The sequence below is a fragment of the Stegodyphus dumicola genome, chromosome 6 (assembly GCF_044657685.1).
Source record: "Stegodyphus dumicola isolate Sdum_Otavi_A_Nest chromosome 6, ASM4465768v1".
NCBI lineage: Eukaryota > Metazoa > Arthropoda > Arachnida > Araneae > Eresidae > Stegodyphus > Stegodyphus dumicola.
This window is the reverse complement of record NC_140773.1, coordinates 23,505,121-23,522,481: the sequence shown is the minus strand read 5'-3', so window position 1 is coordinate 23,522,481 and position 17,361 is coordinate 23,505,121. Positions and strand designations below refer to the sequence as shown.

The 17,361-nt window shown below is 30.6% G+C and overlaps 1 protein-coding gene across 8 annotated transcripts in view; it reads right to left on the bottom strand.

Annotated features, from left to right (window-relative positions):
• LOC118187817 (uncharacterized) overlaps nt 1–17,361 on the bottom strand; it is a 514,341-nt gene that overhangs the window by 34,122 nt on the left and 462,858 nt on the right. For 6 of the 8 annotated variants that reach the window (XM_085818174.1, XM_085818176.1, XM_085818177.1 and 3 more), the window contains 3 exons: nt 6,468–6,576; nt 4,434–4,915; nt 1,785–1,853 (listed from right to left, as the gene is read on the bottom strand). In XM_085818174.1, coding sequence (XP_085674300.1) covers nt 1,785–1,853; nt 4,434–4,915; nt 6,468–6,576 — 660 coding nt within the window. Of the gene's footprint in view, nt 1–1,784; nt 1,854–4,433; nt 4,916–6,467; nt 6,577–8,196; nt 8,386–9,965; nt 10,322–17,361 lie in introns of those variants that run through there. The other 2 variants (XM_035358097.2, XM_085818178.1) reach the window with 2 other exon arrangements.

The window sequence follows — 17,361 nt, the reverse complement described above, 5'->3', positions numbered from 1 at the left end:
TCATAAGACGATAACAATAGCTGATGACATACAAGTGCATTTTAGCATCTTTACGAAATCTACATATATACATATTTAAAAACAATTACTCTTCTTCAGTCCCCCCTCCCCACCACACACATCAAAAACCTGCCACACAAAATTAGAATGATAAAGTCTTTTTAAAAATATAACCATGAAGTTTTATCAGCAGAGCTACTGTCGATGCTGTATATAACAGTTCAGTCTCAAGGCATCTGCAGTAATGCAGAAAGCTATGTGAATTGATAGGAAAACTAATGCTACAGCATGGTAATATCAGTCCCTGTCATTGCCTTTATTCAGCAGTATCTTATGAATTACAGTATTAGAACCATGCTACATCATGCTTACAGTTCTGGCCTTGTTGCAAGTGGTAATTGTTTGCTTCTAACATTCAAAGAGAATCTTGGGGGGAAAAATTCAACACCTATATATTTCAGCTCTATTACATTTACTGAAACAACCTTCACAGAATGCCCTTTTCACGCACTTCAAAAAGTAATTCAAATGCTAAGATCATTGCATATCTCTTGAGAGAAGAATAACACATACCTTGCTTCTATATTTCTCTCTCTTTTAAATTTTACTTATAGTATGTATACATATGGCAGTATTCTGAAAATCTAAGTTTCATCTTTATATTATGATTAAAGAGAGTTGCTGCAATCAAAGTATAAATTTACCATTACTAATTTTAATATTAAATAAAATATTTTAGATGACTTGATGATTAAAAATTAAGTATCGCAAAAAATTTTAACAAACCACAATACTGGCAAACATGTTAACTGAACAAGTAAAGGAATGCATGTCTTTACTTCTTCCTCCCAACTGAGTTTCAGTTTTTCAATCTCTTTCACTGAAATTTGGTAAATTATACTTATTTTGCCAAAATTATTGTCTGTGTGACATTTGCTTACTTATTTATGTCATTGGATTAGTAAAGAATCAAATAAAGTTACTGCAGAATTTTGAATTTTATGTCAGAATAAAATCCTAACATAGTATACAGATATATTTGTTCTGTATTTTTACAAAAGAAAATTTGCTTTCAAAAAGGAAAAATGGTACTGAAAAACAATTTAGCTTTCAACTTTATGCTTTGATAATAATTTGTTTTTATAAGTTAATATTAAAAAAAATTTCCTAATGAAATTCATTCCCTGCAACTCATTTAACTCCTTATAAAAGTGGTAATATAAGAAGAGAATTAAAGCTAGAAAAAAGTGATAAGCAATTCTGACACAAGCAGATGGAAGTATGAAAGCATATGTTTAAGGCAACAAATATACAATACAAGATCAGCATTAGTTACTTAATAAAAAAAAAAAAAAAAAAAAAAAAAGCAGAATGCCTCAAAAGCTAGTTTTGCTTAAACAACTAGTATTTAGAAATTTAATGCACTAATACTTATAATGAAGCAGTGATCATAAGGCTATATTCAGCTGATCTCTATAACCATGTTTAAATATTAACTGCGATCTGGGAAGCAGCAAAATAAAAGTAACTGGAATGCTTGTTTGAGTGACAGTTATATTTTCCCACAGTAAATATAAATATAATTAAATTAACTAAAATTTTCTAATTCAAACAAAGAAAGAATATAAAAAATATGTTTTTAGTTTTCAATAACAAAAAAATACATTTTGCAGATACTTGAAAACACACACAGTATCATTTATACACTTGCAAATATTATTCAGCAGTTAAAATAACATAAATTACAATAACAGAGTTGATCGATAAATAAAAAATATACTTACTGGTGGTGAATTCTCTTTTTCTACTTCAACTTTTAAAGCCTGTAGCCTTTTAGATATATTATCCAAAAGCTTTAAAAAAAAGGGAGGAAAATTTCAGTTTTAAAGAAAAATGCACTGAAATATTGAGAAAGATAACATATTTATTCCACATATATTAAACCAGAGATGCAGTATCCCATGAAGAATATGGCAGCAATTCTTGAAACTTAACCATTAGCTGTTTCAATTAATAAATATTTCAAAGAGAATTTAAAACTTTTAAGTACAATAGATGGCTAGAGGTAATCACAGTTCAATGCCTCATGTTAAATAACAGGGCCAAATCTAAAAAAACAGATGTATACAGATGACGAAATGAATGTATAGAAAAGAATTATGAAAATAGATGTATGACATAATAAATTTCATCAAAATAATTTTAGAAATGTTTTAAAAATTCTGATTTCATTATGAATGCTTCTAAGTATGATTTAATCTGAATATATTCTGAAAACAACCATGCTTATGAATCGGCAGTACCAGGCAAGGACAATGATGAATCAGGCAAGAAAATTAAGAATTCATTAATATATAATTATTTCTAATAAGTTTTTATACATACATATAGTCAAGTATGAATTCATTTAATTATTTCTAATCTCTTTTTCTCACATACAACTGGATAACTTACATGCTTTTTATAGATAAAAAGTTCAAATTGTTCCAAATACATAGCTAAATTTTAAAAAAAATTGTTTTGTCAAGGTAGCTTGAAAAGAGTGTGACGTTCATTAGATTAAGACAGCTGATTATGGGAAATGAATCCTACGAGGAGGAACTAGTGAAATGCCTATTAGAAAATATCACTTCAACGAGGCTTGAGAGAGAAGAAAAGGAGCAGGAAAGAATTAGGAAAGAAGAAGAAGGGAGGCAAGATCGAATTAGGAGAGAAGATGCAGAGGGGCAGGATAGAATCAGGGGAGAAGAAAAAAAAAGGAGCAGGAAAGAATTATGAGAGAAGAAGAAAAGAGGCAAGATAGAATTAGGAGAGAAGAAGAGACACAAGATAGAATTAGGAGAGAAAAAATGGAATTTGAATTAGCGAAGTTAAGAATACTAGCCGCTAACGGAAATGACTCTGTAAATGGTGGGAATGAAGAAAACGGGCTTAAGAAAAGCCGTTATGATCTAAAAAAAAATTATGCCAAAATTTGATCCTGAAATGAATGGATTCAATCTCCCAGTTTTGAGAGATACCAGGTAATGCATTGACATAATAGGCAAGAAATATCCCACTCCTTTGATGTTGACTGGTAAGACAGTCTGGGTAAAACAACCGTTTGATGAGGCCCCAATTTGTTTATCCTTAGCAAATGTTGCAATAGAAGGAACAATTGGATGAATAATGACAAAGGCAGTGGTCATTCGCAATGAGTTGAATGAAGGCCGTTATGTCCTACGAAATCGCACTGCCGAAAAATTAGCGGCAGATCAACACGATAAACTTTTAAGGTAGGAGTTGTGACGTTCAAACATATACACCCTCGGACTTCCAGGTGCTTAATGAGAACTTCCTGTTTTGTTCAGAGGTAAAATGGACAGCAGAAGCTTGAAGAAAGGTGCAGTGGAAATCCCCTGGGGTGGTTCCGGACATAAGGGACTAATTAAGTTTCTTTTCCAGGTTGTAACAAAAATGAAGAGAGGGCTTTGTGTAAAAGTTTTTGATGCTGTAAACAACTAAAAGCAGACGCGTCAGAAACTGTTGTAACGCATTTCGCAGTATTTATCAAAATAACAGATGATCTTAATAAAACATAAATTTTATTTTTACTTTACGGAGATAGATAATTTGAATACAATCTTTTACTTACAGATTTTTCATGCATCTACCAGCTGGTAAAACTTTCAGAACCCCAATTTTTAACAATTTCTTACATTGCTCGGCAACGGTCACACAATACAAATAGGGCGTTGCCACTAAATTATCATATAATAAATATACTTATTTGTTAAATATTAAAATATTACACTGTGTTTTATATTTACAGAACTTATTATTTTGTTTATTTTTTAGAATCAAAACACTCGCAAGCGATAAAAATGGAAAAGTAATGTCACTTTATATCTGGGCAATTACAAAATTATGTATATAAACCGAATACAAAATTATGTATACAAAACTGATCTCGAAATCGCCAAAATGTTCATAAGTTGCCAAATTTAGTGCTGCATAATAGAACTCTTATGTCAAAAAGGAAAAAGTTTTTTGATGTAGTATCTTAATTCTTCATTCGCAAAAAAGAAATAATTTCAAAATGTTTAATGTTTCAATGGAAGCAGTGCCTTGTGCCTAAAACTCAAGTACCTGCCATTTATATTAAGTAGTAGTAAAGAATTCAAATGTTAACCCATCAAATACATAATTGGCAATGCATCATTAAAATATATTTCTCTAAAATGTTAATTCACGCTCCAAATCGCAATCGTAAAAATACAGGTGGAAATGTCAGATAAGTACAATTTAGGCCCTTTTCGCCAATTTTCCAAACTCTGTTCCTATTTCTAACCTGATTATTTTTCATTAATTCAATTTTATCCTTTATCAATCTGAACTAACTTTACATAAATAATGTTTCTTCCAATAAATTTAGAAACATTTATTTCACTTACTTGAGTAGGAGAAGGTACCAAAGCAATACTGTTGGTCTTTGAAGAGCCTTGACTAGAAATTCCTGTGTCTGTTCTTCCACCAGATGAAGTTGATGATTCAGATGATAGCATGGACACAGAATCAGAAAATGCAGAGTCATTGTCTGGACTATCTGTTCGTACACCTAATTCCATTTTGTGTGTTTTCACTTGGTCATCACAGTCCAAATCAGTGTTTACATCATATTTTGATTTGTTGCCCCCGGAACTTGAGCGCCTATGTGTAAAAAAACGTTTGTGACCACTATGTGTTGAGGATAACTGAGAATCATGAGATAAAGGTATTCCTGAAGTTGAATATCGAATATTCTCGCCTGTAATGTTGCTTTGAATGACAGTACTGACACTACGTGCATGGCCTCTGTGCATGACTTCTTGATCAAATTGGCTCTCTAAGGCACAGAGCTCCCCCAAAATGGCATCCAGTTCAATATCTTGACTATCTAAAAAAATACATTAAAGTCACATTAAATTTCATTTCTTATATATTTATCTTTTTTAATTAAATTTATCGAACAGAGGTATAATTTAGATTAAAATAGCATGCCAAACAAATATTATTTTAGAAGTAAAACAACAAAAATCAGCGTTATATTTGTAAATTATCACAGGACTAGTTTTGATGGTTTTCCCAAACCATCATCCTCAACTGCCAAAGTGCATTTTTTGCACTTTGACAGCTGAGGCTGATAGCTTGAATCTGTAAAATACCAGCTGCACTTAAACCAAAAGAGGCCAATACATTATTCAGCAACTACACACCATTGAAATGATTTCCAGGAGCATTGATAAAGTATTCTTGAATTTACTTGAAATCCTTAACATAATAACAAATACAGTTTTGAAGGTGGTAATTTAATAGCATACTGGGATAATTATGAGAAACTGAATGAGTATATTCAACATTTCCTCACATTCAAGTAATGATTACTTGGTAAGATGCAGATTTCACTAGAACTTAATTCCATGGCCTATAAACTTAACCCATAAAATGTGACAATAAATGATACAGAAGTGTCATTTAACTCACTGCTTAAATTCAATACAGCAAGTCAAAAATGATCAATGGATCTTATTTCTACTTCCCATAATTTTTTAGAAGCTCAGAATTACTTCATCTTCATTAATTTATTAAAAAATTTGTTTGCATTTTTGAACAGAAATACCAAATAATTCACAGATGAATTTTGCAATTAACAGTATTCAGTTCATGTCAATACAATTTTATTCTCACATAAATACAATTCATGAAAATTTTACCATGGACATGTATTCAGATCTCCTTTATGATTTGTACCTTCTTAGACTATATATTCTAGCTATTTTCTGATAAATGACTTGCCAATATTTTAAAGCAGTAGAGACAAACATTACTAGATGCTGAACATTAAAAATATAGAAAATATATATGAATGAAATATCACAATAATGGAAAATGATATAAAACAGCAGTTCCTCTAGAAGCAATTTAATGGAAGATGAATGGTATGTGGATCCATTATGGAGAATTAACCTGAAAACAATTTATGCAAATATACAGAATTTTAATTTTGCTTTAATATAAATATATATATAATAACTAATAAACAACCATTAACATAACTGCAATTTAACTTCAATATATAACTGCAAATTAAATGAAACTAAAAAATAATTTTCAGTTCAGCAATTAGCATACTCAAGTATGTTAGCCTAAATCTAAATGTTGTATAATGACAGAAAGTTTGAATTTGACACATCAAGTCTTATAGAACTGCAGCAGCTAATTTTTGATTAAAATCGTTTTTTCTGAAGATGCAGAAACAGACGAATATTTGCAAGCTAATTTGACCTAACAGATTAAAGAACCTTGTAATAAAAAAGACATTATTACACATATATAACAATGCTGTGCATATATAAGTAATCAATAATACTTTTCACTTTAAAAATATATACATTTATCAAATGTCAAGTGTCAGATCTTGCTACAAATAATCGTCAAAAAAATAGTACCTTCTAATGTGGCCAAAGAAAATCTGTAGCTATCCATTCTGGGGGTTGGGATGGAAAGCTTTTCAAAACTGGTAGGTGTTTTGGGCCCACTTAGAACGTTATCCAACCCCTGTAAAGAAATTCTCATAAGTATACATATACTTTAAAAAAAGAGACATACACTAAAATAAGATATACAGAGATATTAAAACAATTAAAAATTTTAGATCCCAAACACTTAAATATTTGTGGATTTTCACACCTCTAGTTAATAGCTTAGATACAAGATTCAGGATTTATAATGTCTGTTTAGTAAATAAACAAAATTTTAATATTTTAGCATGCATTATCTAAATCATTCTATCCATGGTATTCACTTGCAGGCAATATACAAGTAAAATGAAGCTTGAGAGCTACTACCTATTTAAAAATGTATTCTTGGAAGAATTTCATTTTGCCTTTGTTATCTGATATCTCAAATCCTGCATATTTCCATACTCATGGACAAAAAGCATGCTTTCACAACAGACTTCAACAACTTATTCTATATTATCATTCATTATATCTTTTCTGGTAAAAATCCTAGCTATCTAAGAAATTTAGGTTGATCTTTACATTATGGTAACTTGGCGTTTTTTTGGCGAAAATTTGGCGACCAACTCTCCTACAGCAACCCTCTATTTTTTTTTTTCCCGCCGCCCTTTTGTCTTCACGAAGTAAAGACATGTTTCTTTTCTTTTTATCTACTGAACACTTCTTCCAACAATCTACTAGCCGAATTACACTTATGCTAGAAATTTTATCTAACAAAACTGCTTAATCATGACAAATATTCCCTGCAAAATTGGGAAAAAGTGCACAATACCATACTCCTTACGCGTTTTTCAAAATAACACATACACATAAACCATGTACACGCCGACTTTTTTTTACTTAAAAAAACATCCCAGAATTGCACAAAAATGGCATTGCGCACACTCTTCACTATATCCATGTACACTGCTTTTTTCTCATAAATTAGAAAAATTTCACGAAAATACATGACAATTTTCTCAATCTTTAAACCCGGTAAAAAGAACATATATGAAATTACCTGATCGCGAAAAAGTATTTACCCTTTCCAAATATGAACATTTCCACATATAAAATAAATAAAATATCCAAAAACTTTTACCTCTAAATCATCTATTACATTATACACGTCACCAACGAATTCATACCGCATACTTCAACTTAAACGTATACCAAATTCCTACAAACATAAAATTCACAAAATAACTATAATTTAATTAAAATATCACTACACGTTGACTTATTTTTACTTAAAAAAAATCCCAGAATTGCACAAAAATGGTATTGCGCACACTCTTCACTACATCCATGTACACTGCTTTTTTCTCATAAATTAGAAAAATTTCACGAAAATACGTGACAATTTTCTCAATCTTTAAACCCGGTAAAAAGAACATATATGAAATTACCTGATAATGTATACCAAATTCTTACAAACATAAAATTCACAAAATAACTATCATTTAATTAAAATATAATTAAATTCAAAAACACTACTTAAAATATAAATGAGCACATACATTAAATTAATAAAAATTACCTTACAATCCTAATTACTTTAAACTAAATCATTGCTAATAACAATTTTCCCAATAATACCAAATTCCTTTACTTCCACCTTACATTTAGAACAATGCATAAAAATAATATCCTCAAATAATTAAAAATACTAACTTACCTAATCTTCTTCAGAATCTTGATTACGTGTCCGATAAACTTTTCTTTAGTTACGGCCATGGGATCCAAAAATTCACGAACACTGTTTCACACAACACAGAATAAACCAAATACAAAATTTCCAGATTTTTTCCCGATTTCCCCCCTTTTCCGATTCAAGAACCGTAATTCGTCCATTAATATCACATGACATATCAAATGATCTCTCATTTCCCTCACACAAAATAATGCGTAATCGGAACTGAGTACTGCTCACATTATTACCAAAGTCCCAGGTAGTAAACCTTTATCGCCTACAAAATGTCGCCAAACTACCAGTTACCATATTGTAATGATCAACCGAAATTTATATTAATCCACAGTACTATTTGTAAATTCTCTACAAAACCAAAACATTTTGCTTCAAAAATATTTATGTTCATAAAACAAAATATGTGTTGGCAAATAATTTTAAGAATGATCAGTTGTAAAAAGCAATCCAATCACTGTAATAAAAATAGTAATATAAGTTATTCTGATACACATTAAATATTAAATATAACTTTCATGACTTAAATACTATTTTTTGTTTTCATCAATATTTATTTTACTTCCATTCAGTTCCATCAGAAAGTATGCACCATAACAAAAAAGAACAAACAACACTTATTCATAGATTACTCGATTTTTAGAATAATTTAAGAAAAAAAAATTTCAATATTGGATCCAATTCAATGGAATTACTCCCTCTACACGTAAAATTAGGCTTGTCTGTATGATTTATGACTTTTTAGTACACAAATACTTCTCTAGTTAGTGTTTTTATAGTAGTTATTTCAGAAGCACAAATCCATGAAAATCAAAATTAAGACAGAAAAACCAGCTAACTTCAATTAAATTTTGATGAACAGATAATATTTAAATTATTTAAGAACTTTTAATTAGCATTAACATTAAAAATATTTAAATAAGAAAAATTGGAGACATGTATTTGAAAGCAATTAATATTTTTTGTTTCCCAAGTGTCTGTTAACAATAAGTATAAGTCTCTTCTCTCATTAGATTCCGAAAAATAGTATCTCTGTATAGTGAATCTTTTTCTTTTTCTTTTTTTTTGTTATTTTACATCAAAATTTTTTAAACTTTATGTATAATTTATAATTTTTTACATATTACATCATCAGTATAAGAAAGAAAAATAAATATACCATAAAAATAGCAATAAAAACGAATAAAATAGCTTCACATTTTCATTGTTTAAAAACAACTTTAAATTGATTACAATATTTAAGAAATTAAGTTTCTCTGTCTATAAAATTCATTTATTATTTAAATTGTTATTTATGCATCATGGTAATATTAATATTAAAGGAAACAAAAAGACGATAATGAGATTCAGAACAAAAACTGATAAAACGAAAAGTAAAATTCTTTAACTATAATAAAAAAAAAACTGAAACTTAACTCTCCTTGCAGTACCTTCATCAAAAAAGAAGGTCTAAAAACTGTTTAAGATTATATTTTATGAAATGATATAATTAAAGAAATACATGAAAATGCACAAAGAGACTTTTTTTGAAAACGAAAGTTCAAGTAATTTTTTTTAAATAATAAATAAACTATGTTGTTAAACAATACCGTAATCTGCCGGGAACACGTTAAGTCAAAATTCTATTGTCAATAAACGGGACATAATGGGCTAAGGAACCCTTGTTTGCGCTCTACACAATCACCACTTTTCAGCACAAAATATTATTTCATTCATCGGAAATATCAGATGAGCGTACTTACCGACGGTTGTATACGTTACGAAATTTAAATATACGGAGAAATAAACAACACATATTTCAAGCTCCATTCAATAGTTCTGCAAAATATTACAGCAGCCAATATCGCAAGACTCCGCGCATGCGTGCAAAGCAAAAAGGGCGCCATTTCTGCTCATTAAACTGGAGCAGATTTCAGGGTTATATTTACATAAATAACAGAGAATCTTATAATCCAGGACTAATCACTATACTGTCTCAGTCCACATTCACATGTATCTTGAAACAAAAATCACTGCCAGATTAATAATCAATCCAACATAATGATACATTGCGACGGCCGACTCGCACATCAACGCCCTGTTCGACCGCCGCGGAGCGCGCTTGTCAATTCTTTTGGAAGCTTCAGTGGAGCACATGGGTACGTTGCCCCTCCCCTATTACAACTTTGAGGGATCAGCTACATAGCTAAACACCACAACAAAGGGTTTACTTGATTTATCTCAAACTCTAAAATTATTTCTCAAACATAGAAGTATGCAAAGAAAATAAAATTCTATATAAATAATAAAATATTAAAAGAAATTCCGTTGCAATATACATATTTTTTTGCCCTTTTTTCCTAAGGGGTTTTAATATAAAGCCAATGTAACTTTATAACTCCGAAATTAAATAACTATTCTAAAATGTATATTTTTTGACATTGCTAAATCATTATTATTATTATTAGTCCAAAGGGATTTGAGTCCCGAAGGACTATTACTTTCGTTTTAGCATTTTGCGTCGGACTCATAAATGTCGGTTCACTTTTCAAACTGTTGCCACAAAATGTAAGAGTCCTGCATTATATTTGAAGAAATTAAATAATGAAAAATCTGCATAAATGTATGTATATTTCTCGTATTGTGATAAAATAACGGTACATAGAGTCATCGAATTTTGAATAACGTAATCCTCCAACGAATATGAGCATGTGGAAGACCAAATTTGAAATTTGAAATTTGTTTTATGATCGATTTCCTATTTTTTAAAACTTTGACGAATTTTTGATTAACAAACTCAAGGATTTCAAAGCGAGCAATGGCAACGTTGTGCAGAAAAAACATTTTTATCTCCAGCGCGTGAGTCTCTTAAAGATATGCTCGTTTTAAAACTATTTTGCGATATTGTTGCACTGGATCTTATGGTTTAAGTGCGAGGAACATGATATTTAATAAAGAAAGGTAACACACAAAATGTTAAAAAACGTCCCTTTGGACGTAATTTAAAATCTGAAACATTTCAGATTTTTTTATTATTATTATTATTATTACTATTAAAATGTTATTTACATTTACTAGTCAAATATGAATTATTTATCCCTGTAATATTTCTCAAGGGAAAACTGGCTGGCAAATATGAATTTTTTAAACCTGGTCTTAGCAACAGTATAATTTATGTTTATTACTGTTTTAATTCTTTTTATTATTAGAAGAAGATGTATTATTTTAATGGCGATGTAATGAACAAAGCGATCGAAAACGAAAGCTGAAGAGTACTTTTAATACAAAAAAGTGTAAAATAATAAATTAATTAATACCAGATAGTGTCTTTCTTGCTTATTAAGGGACCTAATAACGCTAGAATCAGTCGCATTCTAATCAACAGCCATAAATTCTTGTTAATGCAGCATTCAGAATTGGCTAGTTTTACAGAAAAATGTAAAACATATTAATAATAAATTAATATCCAAAAAATGGATTGGCTTAGGATGGTAAAAAGAACTGTGCAAGCGAATATACTGATGTAACGATTTCAAATGTCGTATACAAAAGACCAAATTTGTTAATATAAATAAAATCCTTAGATATAATACAAGGAAAATTTAATAAGGAAATTTAGTTACGTGAGAATATTTTCGTAATTTTTCCAGAAATTACTTCTCATAGTCGCATAATATTCAGAAAATCAAACGTATGCATTAATACCACAAAAATATCTAAAAAGGAATTACGAGTAAACTTAGAAATATTTTTAAAAAATTAAAATTAAAGTACCGCACCTAAATTTTGACAGCAAGTTGTTTCATCACCCAGTAATATCAGATGTTATTTTTCTTTCTATAATTTGAGATAAATGATTGATTTTTGTTAGCTCTTTGTGGTTGTCTATGACTAAATTTTTTCAAAGGGTTCAGACTACAAAGAAAGATTCCATTCTCTATGTAACACAATCAATTAATAACTCATTCGTTATCGTTGAAATATCATAAATCCTTACATTAATTCTATAGAATGTAGGACTGGTAGTTTAAAATTTAGTAATATTAAACTCAGTGTGGAAAAATATATTGAGCATAAACTAATCAAACTACATAAAACAAACTAATCAAAACAGAAATTCCTCAGATATTTAGCATTTATGAAATTGCGTATGTATCATGAAGTATTTAACTAACCAGGCATTTAAAACAAAACAATACGCTGCAAGCAAACAGCTGAAAGTGCTGCCAGTGAAAGTAAAAAAAGTAATTAGTAGGGGGTTGAAATGCAATTTTTAATTCAACCCCCATCATTCGGGAGCGAATGGAAACCAGCTGCCAGCGTAATCCGAGACACCAAACATCTCGTGTGCGAAAAAAGCGGGAACATGGGACTACGATAGAACATCCTGTTTTTTTTCGCCATTTTCCCTGAAGTACTGACATGCGCTTAATGGTATTTTCAATAACAACAGTAAAAGAAGAAGTAAGCCTTTAAAACCGAAGCAATTTGTTTAAAAGATTCTTCCATTTTTTACCGTTATATAGATCAACTATTACAGAATAAAAGAGGATAAGATAAAAGAGAAAGGAAGTATACACAGTTCAGCAAATTACCACACTCTAACAATTTAAAACGAGCAGGAAATGAAATCATATCAAATATAATGGGGCATAGTAGGTCAAGTAGTTTCATTCACAGTTGCAGTTACCACACGCGCAGGGAAGTTAAAAAGTTATCTCCTTTCATTCATTTGAAAAGTTAGTCGGATGCCAATTCTCAGAATGCTATACATGCACAAGTTAGAAATGTATAACATAGGCTCCCTTCAATAAAGGCATAATAGATAAAATTAGTATCCTAAAAAAAGTAAATTAAAACCATTAACCATCTAGAAGTCAGCAATAGCACTTTCTTCGGCTCTTCATAAAATGCAAGCAGAAATATTCGGACTACGTTTTAAAACTAATTATATTATTAATTAGTTTAAAAATGTAATCCAAGTATTTTAAGTATATTATTATTTTAAATAGCACAGTACCACAATATTGACAGTTAATATGGAATTATATTATTTTGCTTTATGATGTTTCCTTAGCTTCGTTTTTAAATAATAACTGATGTATGACTTATTAAAAATTCTACGCGAAGAATTATGTTTTCAAATATGAAAAGTAGATACCGTAGTCGGCTGACTCTCTGCAGTCAAATTTATATTGCACCTATAAAATGTTTGCATACATATGCTACAAAAAATTTTCAGTCAGAAACTTCATAAATATTACACGGATTTATTTATGCAACTTACAAACGTGATTAAAAAAAGTATCCAGGGAATAATCTTTCTAATTTTAGAATCACATTATGTTACGTTACAATGCGAAAGCATTGATTTAAATCAGGTGGCTAGGCTTATTGCAACTTTGAAAGCTTGACTATCCCAGTCCTCTAAAATATTTGAACAGGATGTAGCGGACCATTGAGCAATTAATCAGCTAACTTTTAATTACATTATGTTATCTTCATAATGATTATATGAATTTATATACGCATGGATATAGCAATTATTAATTATTTTGTGTTTTATATGCCATCCTGTAAATTGATTGTGGGATCAGTTAAAGATCGAAAACTTGGCATCCTCTTGGGCTGATATCTTGGATATAAGGGAGGGGGGAAATGAACGAACAGCAACAGTTATTACTATTACAGTTCTGTTCTACTTCCAGAAGTTAAAAAAATGAAAGATCGAAGGTATCTCTTGCAGTCACCATGGGTGGAATAATTCCTAATAAAAGACCAGGAAGTAAAAGACGGAGAGGTTGAATCTATGTTTGGTATATGGCAGTATACGCAATTTCAGCATTGTCAGCTGCCGCGCATGGTCTACAGTGTGCTGGTTGTTGAGCATGACCAGATGTAATAGATTGTTAACAGATAGAGTGAACGCACCGGCAGGAGAAGAAATGGAAAACAGTGTCCAACTGAAGAATTATTGGACCTTGAGTTGGCACATGCTGTAGCATACTGCTACATTGATAACTGGTTCTAGAAAGTCTCCAGAAGTACAACAGAATAACACACTCTACCACTTCACTAATATAATGACAGTGGTTCAACATACATAAATGTGTAATATGCGTGAGCAAGATTGGAATACAATAACAAATCATGCCACAGTATCAGATATTCGACCAAAAAATGAATGGTATATAATGCAAGGCTCAGTTCAGCTGTTGCCGTTCTGCTTAATGTTATTGCAACTATCATGCAGGCGAACGACGATGTCATGAGGTTCATTCCTCCATCCGAGACATTACAGCCACCGATGAATGGCCACCGTTTGGCGAAGCCCCAAACGCCATTGGTGTACAGTAAAATATAACGGAAACATCAAGAGTTACAAAATTTTTCCGCTGCTGTAAACGACGTCAAACCGTACATACAGAGATTAGTTTTACTGCATATTATAATTCTGAGCTACCATTTGCGTTCGTATTGAACGATCTATTTAGCCATCACCAAAAGGTGTCTATCTTTCGTTTGGTGGTGTGGCAATGTTACAGCTCGAATTTTTCGGCCGGCTGGTGAATTTGACCGTCTTCAGTCAATCGATTCCATATCTGCTTCACTATGACAGCATTCGGCCCAACAAAAGCATACATTTATCAAAACAGCAATTCATAATCTCTATGTGTCACAGTTCTTTTACAATCTAAACTCGCTTGTATGGCTGCATATTCTTGAATAAGACATTAACTTATGGCTGCATATTCTTGAATAAGACATTAACTTAAGTCATCTACAGGTACGAGTACAAATTCAATAGCAGCTGCCCTCTATTCTTCCATTGGGCATTATTGGCACATAGCATCTGCATGTACACCGCGATGCGAATACAAACAAGCAAAAGCATACAACTCAAAACAGCAATTCATAATCTCGATGTGTCACAATTCCTTTACAATCTAAACTCGCTTGTATGGATGCATATTCTTGAATAAGACATTAATTTATGGCTGCGTATTCTTGAATAAGACATTAACTTAAGTCATCTACAGGTACGAGTACAAATTCAATAGCAGCTGCTCTCTATTCTTCCAGTGGACATTATTGGCACATAGCATCTGCATGTACACAGCGCTGCGAATACCCACATACCGTCCTATGATCTAAGCATCATATAAATTTCAGATGCATCCTTCCTAATATTGAGGATTAATGGCCAGTATTTTATTTTATAAAGTTCAGAAAGTAAATAATTTGTAAATGTTAAATATGGTGCGCAGAATTTAAAATAAATAATAAATAATAATAATAGCAACCGCAAAAGATGCAATTAATAACAGAAAAATTTCTTCTACTTACGAACTTTTAGTTTAACACAAAAGCACTGTTTGTTTTTATAAACTATGTTAAAAAATTATTAATAAATCATTTGAAATGTGTAATAATTTGAAGGTTATTTGCTGTACATTGGGTTAAGAAACATAATTTAAACAGTACTTTTTATATGTAAAACATGTAATATGATTAAAAAGTAATCTAACCACTCTTTTGGTCTCTGGCAATTGTAGTGTTCCGAGGTCCTTACTTATGCCCAACTCCAAGCAAAATAACTAGAATATCAGCTTATGCTCGTGAGTCTTCCATGAAGTGTCCATGGGTTAAGACAGCACTGCAATGATCTAATGCATGGGTTCTCAACCGGTGGTACGCTAGAGAAAGATAGGTGGTACGTAAAGATGAAAAGTGTTTTTAACTATTGAACTCAAAAATTAAAACCCAACATCCTGATTGAGTTTTTTCTCTAACACTCGTACTGGTCTAATGGATGATCGAAGATACGCACAAAGAAAGAAAATTTACATTTTATTCCTCCTGCATAATTATTTCTTTTACGTCTTTTCATCACTATTTCAGAAGAGCCATTTCAAATGCATATGAATGAATACAGCAGGAGTTTGATTAAACAGCAAATGAAAATTCTCATGAAGAAATGCAGAATATAATTTTCTGAAACATTTTGAATCAAATAGTTAAAGAACACGTAAAATAAGATTTTGAAAATTTGCGAATTGTTCAATTCCTGAAAACTGTAAATTTTTAACTCACGTATGACAACATAAAAGCACCTTATGCAGTTCGTATTATTTAAACGCAGCAGTCGAAGAAATGTTCATCAAAGAAAGCTATTTTTCATCGTAATTATAAAGAATAGAAATTCTCCGTCTTTCTGCAAAGATTTATTTCCTGCAGCAATTTCCGTAAGCAATTTTCTTTTTCTAGCTCGTTTCTAAAAGAAATGGTCAGTAAAAATATGCAGAAGGATGTTGTTTATTTTAATTTTATAATTAAATAATTTGGTTGATACTTCTTTGATGAAATTTTTCTTTTCTTATATAGCAAAATGGTGATATAATATATATATATTGCAAACTGAAGTTTATTTTCTTCTCCGCCAGAAGCAGAAAGAGAAAAATGAAAATGAATGGGGAACAGATTAATCAATGTATTTTAGAAAAAGGTAAAATATAAAATTATTCCATTTCTTACTTTACAAGTTAAAAATGCAGTGAAAACACATTTTGATTCTTTAAAAGCAGAGAAAATATAATCAAGGTTCAAAAGAAAAGCACAAATTTAATAAAATGGATTACTTCTACCCAGATAGTGGGCACTGTACTTACTTTAAAAACAACAATAAGAAAGGTTAAAACTATTCCTGGAAGCTAAGCAAGGATTAATATTTTTAAATATATGTATGCATTTCATTCAAATACAAATTACATTAAGACTAATTATAATGCTTGCTTTGAGTTCGCACGATGAGCAATGAAAATTACATGCCTTATGAAATGTTTGTGAAATATTATTAATTTCCAGAAAACGGCAAAAAACAGGATTGTTTTAACTTTCTTTGCTAAAATTTCTCTGCTTCTAGAAAATTTCACAGTAAAAAGTACTGCAACTTACATGATACGCGACTTAAGAGTTACTAATTAAATTACAGATTTGGAAATATAGAAATAACTGTCGAAACCTTTTGAAAAAACGTTTTTAATAATTTCGAAAATTCTGTCCTAAGCAGAAAATGTTTTAGGCAAAGCAAGAAGAGATGCCGGTTATAAATGCAGTCAATTAAATTAGCAGGTTTTCTAGAATTTGTGTAAAAAAAAA